Source organism: Aplysia californica, unplaced genomic scaffold, assembly GCF_000002075.1.
Source record: "Aplysia californica isolate F4 #8 unplaced genomic scaffold, AplCal3.0 scaffold00557, whole genome shotgun sequence".
Taxonomy (NCBI): domain Eukaryota; kingdom Metazoa; phylum Mollusca; class Gastropoda; order Aplysiida; family Aplysiidae; genus Aplysia; species Aplysia californica.
This window is the reverse complement of record NW_004797827.1, coordinates 206,224-212,925: the sequence shown is the minus strand read 5'-3', so window position 1 is coordinate 212,925 and position 6,702 is coordinate 206,224. Positions and strand designations below refer to the sequence as shown.

At 40.7% G+C, this 6,702-nt stretch overlaps 1 protein-coding gene across 1 annotated transcript in view; it reads right to left on the bottom strand.

Annotated features, from left to right (window-relative positions):
• The window catches only part of LOC101855048, a gene marked incomplete at its 5' end in the record, with an annotated part of 126,015 nt that overhangs the window by 16,462 nt on the left and 102,851 nt on the right, over positions 1-6,702 (bottom strand). The window contains 5 exon segments of the mRNA XM_013087202.2: positions 280-401; positions 930-1,103; positions 2,420-2,584; positions 3,554-3,724; positions 5,624-5,785. Coding sequence (XP_012942656.1) covers positions 280-401; positions 930-1,103; positions 2,420-2,584; positions 3,554-3,724; positions 5,624-5,785 — 794 coding nt within the window.

Here is a 6,702-nt window from a genome sequence, read left to right as displayed (position 1 = left end):
AAAGCGTGTGGACTTTGGCATGGCATAGTAGATGTTTTACAGCGCTAATATAGACACAGAAATGACAGTTATAGCGCTAGTGAGGACCTTGTTTATATATAATATTCGGCTAGTGTTTGTTTCTGGCTTCTTTTATTTTATTATTGTGGGTGTTTTACGAGATAGAACATTAACAAATTTGGGGCGGCACTGCACGACCATGCTCAATGGGCGAACCGGGCCTGCTTTGGAGGCGCTTGAATCAAAAAGAAAAAAAAAACCTTTACAAAAACAACTCACTTTGGAGGTGCTGGCATCCCTGAACTGTCCCACCGGACATGGTATACAGGCACTGCTGGTCTCGTTGGCGCCCGGCTGCCCACTCATCGAAATGTTGAACTCGAGACCATTTCCGCACTCCACTGTGTAGTTATATATAGAATATGGAATAAATCAACCGAAATAGTGACTCAGATAACTCTTTAACCCTATCTGTACGTCTACCTCCTTTAAATGCAAATAACTCATTTTCTATTCAAGATATCTGGGAGTTCTTTTCATCAAAAGTAAGAGAAATGAACATGATTTAAGATGATATCAATAACTCTTGATACCAAAAATTGACGATTGCCTGATTCCACTGCGTTGTGACACACATGTTAAATAAAAAAACCAAACCCTTTTGAAGTCTTACCACGTGAGTGGTCGGTGGGTACTCTGGTGTGGCTTGCTCTTTCTTCCTCTATCAAACATCAATTGTCCTAATCTCTCCTCCTTCTTATTTGTGTTTGTTTCTCTCTTGTGACACATCTAATCTTCCCACGCTCATATGACCTTATGCAGTTGCGAGCGCTGTAAAACTCTTAATAAAACAAAAAATCTAATCTCCGACACTTATATGACCTTAATGTGTTGCAAGTGCTGTAATAAAACTCTTATTCAAGTCTTACCAATACAATAGCGATCTGGATCAGTGGCTCCAGTGATGAGGGTCGTGAACCCGCCCGGGCAGTTCATGCACATGGTAGCATTGCGGAGTGTAGTGTCGTTCCTGTACGTTCCTTCAGGACATGGGCTGCACGTCTCCGATCCAGATGGACGGTAGTGACCCCGGTCACAAACAGCTGCAAAGAATATCACAAATACTGTCAACCTCATCCACAAATATCAGTACAGAATGACACAAATATGGTTAAGCTTGGTCCCAAATATCAGCAGAGAATGATACAAATATGGTTAAGATCGGTCCCAAATATCAGCACAGAATGATACACATACAGTCGAACTTGCTCTAATGGCCACTTGTATAAAACAATCATCTGTTTATCAGCACAGAATGACACAAATACAGTCAACCTCGTCCACCAATAGCTGAACAGAATGACACAAATACAGTAGACCTCATCCACAAATCGTGACCTCAGTGCTTTCTAGCCGTATCTCCATTTTTTAAACAGTGAAAATGTGTCATCTTCTTAAGCTCCCTCTTTGTTATGAACTGTTTTCACTGGTATTAAAAATGGACTGGGGTCGCGAAAAAGCTGGACAGAATGACACAAATACAGTCAGTCAAACTCGCTGTAACGGCCACTGGTATAAGACAATCATGTGGGTGAAGGGTGGGGGTGGGGGGTTGAGTGGGGAGGTAAGGTTTGAGAGACAGGCTGATGAATGAACAGAACTAGAGAGCAGATAAGGAGGGCATAGAAATTTTAGGGAACTAAATTCTTGTCATTGCTGGCCGGTTTTGATTCCAGGACTTTTTCGACTGAGAGGTGAACATCATACCTTTTGACCACTAGAATCCCTAACTATAAATATACACTATTCAAATGTTTCCTTTCCTACCTGTCACATTTCTTTCATTTCAGTAAAAATACATATATAACAAATAACCCTAAAAGCCATACTCATTACGACTTCAAAATGACTAAATCTCAACAAACCACATTGGAGATTTTAGTTTGTTTAGATGAAACAATACAGACCTGCCTCTATGAAATCTAAAAATCAGGATCTCAAGGGGAAAAATATCGGGATCTGGAGAAAAATATCAGGATCAACGACAAATCTCCTTGGGGACTGCCAAGCTGACTTAAAAATTTTCCAAATATATGAAGGCAGAGAAAGTTTTTAGAAAAGCCCGGAGCAACACACAGAACAAAAAAAAATCGGAACACACGCCATAGAAATCGGGATGTTTGAGATTTGGGCCAAAAAATATGATTTTCCTGATGAACAGTTTGCCATCACAAGGCTCATACAGTAAAAACCCTTGCCATCAAAGGCAACAGCATTGAGGAGAAAATCCAAAGAAACGGGATGGTAAACATCGCCAATCGGCGAGATGTGACATTAAAGTGTTAAATTGAGATGAGTGGCAGGTCTGAACAATACACATTCTTGATTGTAAAATTCCAGCAACAGACGATGAGCTTACCAAACTGACAGAAATCTGGCCCTGTAGCACCGGTGGAGGCTGTGGTTAGGTTTCCACACGGCTGGCATTTTGTGTCGAGATTCTCGAAACTTTTGTATGTACCCACGGCACATTCTTGACAAGTCCGTGAATCCCTTATCAAGTATTTTCCTGCTTCACATTTAGCTGGAAAAAAAATTAAAGAAATAATTGAATAAAAATAAAATTCCACTGCTTTAATTCATGTAGAGGAAATTGGCTTATAATGGCTCATAAAATATTTTATCTGCCAACTCCTTCAAAATAAAAATACAGGCTCTATCTATGCAGCAAGTCAAAATGATGGGTGTTAGCCAAATTACCCAACGCCCCCCCCCCCCCCCCCCCACACCCCCACCCTTCACACACATTTTTCTGCTTTCAATAAATTCAAGCTATTCATAGTAGACACCAACAAACAGTCTTAGGTTTTCTTCTCATTATTATTCGCAAATCCTGTTTTGATGGGCAAGTCTGTAAGGATTAACACAAGTAAACAGAGAATATAACGCATTTTCAATAGAAAAATGATCTTTGCATACTCAGAAGACCCTCCAAAAACATTTGAGGAGCTTTAATTCTTTAATCCCAAAGTGGATGATACGAGCATCCAGTGAAACTCGCCTAGTCTCCCAGTGGATGGTCCCAGTGTCAGGTCAGATCACAGGGTACATGCCGCTAATGTAATTTCTTACGAATCCAAATTGATTTGTTTTCACTTGGAAGTGTTAGATAAATGTTTAAACAACCTCCTCTTTCACTTTCACTGTTCCAGCCATTTTATGATTATTTTGTGTGTATCCCCTATTACATGTTTAGTAAGATCTGGAAAAAATTCTGTCAAAATGCGGAAAATAATTCCCCCTCATATACATCTATACATAAGACAAGGGTTGTTTGCAAAGGGTAAAATGTGCAAGGGGAGGGGGGGGGGGGTGTATGTGTATGATTATGTGTTCAAACCCTGAAACTCTGAAGATAAAAAATATTTAAGAGTGGAGCTTTCGTATATCAAAAGATGTCAGAAAAACTGCATCTTGCCCCAAAATCAAAAGTATCAAACTATATACTATGAATATATTGTTTTATATAAAACAAACAGTATTGAAATCTTACGGAAGCAATCAGATTGACTTTCGGACCCCATATTGAAAGTACTGGCAGGCCGCCCACTTATGAGTCCACATGAAAGGCAGCTTTCTTGATCAAATGAGGGCTGATAATCTCCTACTGCGCAAGGCTTGCATGTGGCACTGTTCTCTCGGAAATATCCCACAGGGCATGTCACTGGAAAATATCAAATGTTGTTGTTAGCGATCCAGTAGCGTGAAAAAATCAAATAAAAAATTTAAAGCGATGATTGAAATATAAAGGGTAAACATCTACAAATATAAAAGATAAAAGATTAAGAAAGGCAGATGTCAGATAGATAACTGAAACCCATTAATAAAAAAAATCAGATGTGAAGTGTGCTGACAAAATGGGTTACTTCTCAGATTTAAACCTTTTGGAAATAAATACATCACGCTTATAAGTAAAGTTTTTACATTGTATAAGTATGAAATAACAAAAGGCATATTATAGATACTTTAAAGAATACGGCATCAATAGAAAATCAGCAAATTTGAAAGTAGTGTCGATTTTTTGCCAATACCTCCATTTCTGGATTGCGAGAAGTAACTCATTTTGTCAGCAGGCCTCACAAATAGCATTTTAATAAAGAGCAAGAACAAGATCGATAACAAGGACTGCGGTAAGAAAAAAAAGGCCCGGAGAGTTTCTGGCTCCACCTTGAATGTACACAATTGTCCAGTATTTTAAGCTCTCATCACAATTTTAAAACATACAACATTCCACCCAGCCAGGCCATCAAACTTGCTAGAGACAAAAAGTTCTTTCTCCTCTCGATGCCCTAGAAGCATAAGAGGACGGGTAGAGTACGTAAGTAAGTAAGTATCACAATTTAAACCAATTTGTGAAAGAGGGATGGGAGTAGGGGAGGAGGGGGTGTCTTTGTCTGTTAGAAATGGTCGCTTTTAAGGACAAGCGAGCTAACCCAGATTTCGGGGGTATCCAGAAATCTTGACCTACACCAAAATTGGGCATTACCCTACCTATAGGAAAAGTTTGGTTTCATTAGTGTGCATATTTGTTTGGTTATAGAGAAAACTCTCATTGCCTTTTAAGGAAACTGAACAAGGGGCAGAAAGTTTACCTTTGATTTTCTCAAAACAGAATTTTTCGGGATTGCCCCCTTGTGCTTAAAAGTGACCAAATTAATTCAAGCTTTGTAGGATACAGTATCCGAGCACATGGATGGAGACACAGGATAAGAAAGCTTCATCGATCTCCCCTCTAGAATGAAACTTATGTCTCCAGTGTAAGAACAAAGTGCTCCACCACAATGCCACAAACATCAGTAAAAACAAAACAAAAAAAGAAAAGAAATAAAGACAAGCAAGGTTGCTGACATAAACATCAAACGAAGAGAGGCAGAAAGAAGAAGGGAACATCATCACATCTCTGATATCAGGGACTTCATGACGATCATGTTTCGTCGTTGTTCTTTTTGGCGAGTGCTAAAATGCTTATCTTCAAATTCTTCTTCTCTCTCTCTCTCTCTGTCTCTCTCTCTCTGTCTCTCTCTCTCTCTATCTTTCTCTCTCTCTCTCTCTCTCCACCCTCCTCCTCCTCCTCCCCTCCCCCTCCCTCTCCCATTCCAACTCCTCCCCCTCCACCCTCTCCTCCTCCTCCTCCACCCTCTCCTCCTCCTCACCTTCCACCCTTCTCCTACACCCTCCTCCACTCTCCCTTTCTCCTCCTTCCTTTCTCTCTTCTCCCCCCTTCCCTCTCCCCTCCCCTCCCAACCCCTTCCCTCTACCCTAAAACAGCTGTGTGAAGACTACACCAGGGCCAATGTGACCTCAACAACAGCACACTTCAAACGTGTAGCGGGAAACTGTGCTTGTTTAGTTTTATTAGAGGTTTTAGGGCACTCCTAACTGCATAAGGTCATATTATGAGCGCCAGAAGATAAGAGGTGTTACAAGATTTAACAAACAAAAAAAAGAAAAAAAAGAAGGGGAGATAAGGACGATAGATGTTTGATAGGAAAGAAGAAGTAAACCACACCAGAACACCTGCCAACTTCCTACAAACTGTGCTTGGACACAACAAATCGCATACCTCGACAATCTGAGTCTGTGGCAGAAGCCTCCTGGTCGGTTGTCTGATTCTCTCCACACGGAATACAGGAGTTGGAACCCTTAGAGCCTTGAAATTGTCCGATAGGGCACGGCATGCATTCGTTGATAGAGTCGTTTCTGAAGTAGCCAGGATCACAGACAACTGTTGAGGAACAGAGGAACAAAACGGATAGAATCAAGATTCTACTGGAACAACACTTTGCAGTCACACAGCCAGCAGTACCAAATATCTGTCTCCGTCGTTTTATTCACGAAAAATTTTGAAATTATGCAAACGGAGCCCAAAAATGTGAAATTATGCGATTCTGTTAATTTTAACAAAGAATGATAAAAGAAAATAATCAGAAATTATGAAAAAAATGATCAAATTTTGCAAAATTATGCAGGGTGCATAAAACCACGGGGAAAGAAATACCCCACCTGGTCACCCAGCCAAGAGAGGAGAGACTTCAACAGACTTCTCGGGCCTGGCGCAGTACTGAAACGGATAATTTTCACTGGTGCAATAATGCGCCAAGTGACCGCAAAGTGTTTAATGGCCACGATTAACCCTTTCAACCCTGCCCCCCCCCCCCGTACACTAGTGGCGGGTAAAACTGTCCATATCCCTAGCCACTGGTACACCAGTGAGCGAAACCCCATCCCTAATCCGTCCTGCCTGAGAAAAAATGTGTACGGAAAACAGTGTTTACTATACAAGACAGCGTTGATCTTTTAAACAGATCTATCTGAATTAGATGCTGGTGATGACAAGGACTACCCTGAGTGGGATTTGGAATGTGATTCTGACGATCAAATACATGAATGTCAGTAATATGTCGCTCAGGCGCTAAGGCAGAGGGGCACGGTAGCCTCAGGAGGTCAGGGCTCTTATGACAGCTACCCAGAACAAGAAAATCCAAACAGTTATCCGATTCCCAAACCTACTTCACAGACATTTTTGGTCAGTGAAAAAAGTTGTAGTCCACCCACAAAAAAATTAACAGAGACTGAACAAGATATAAAGTCACAAACAAACAAGTCTGAATTCTTAAATGTTTTACAAGTAGTGAGCTGTAT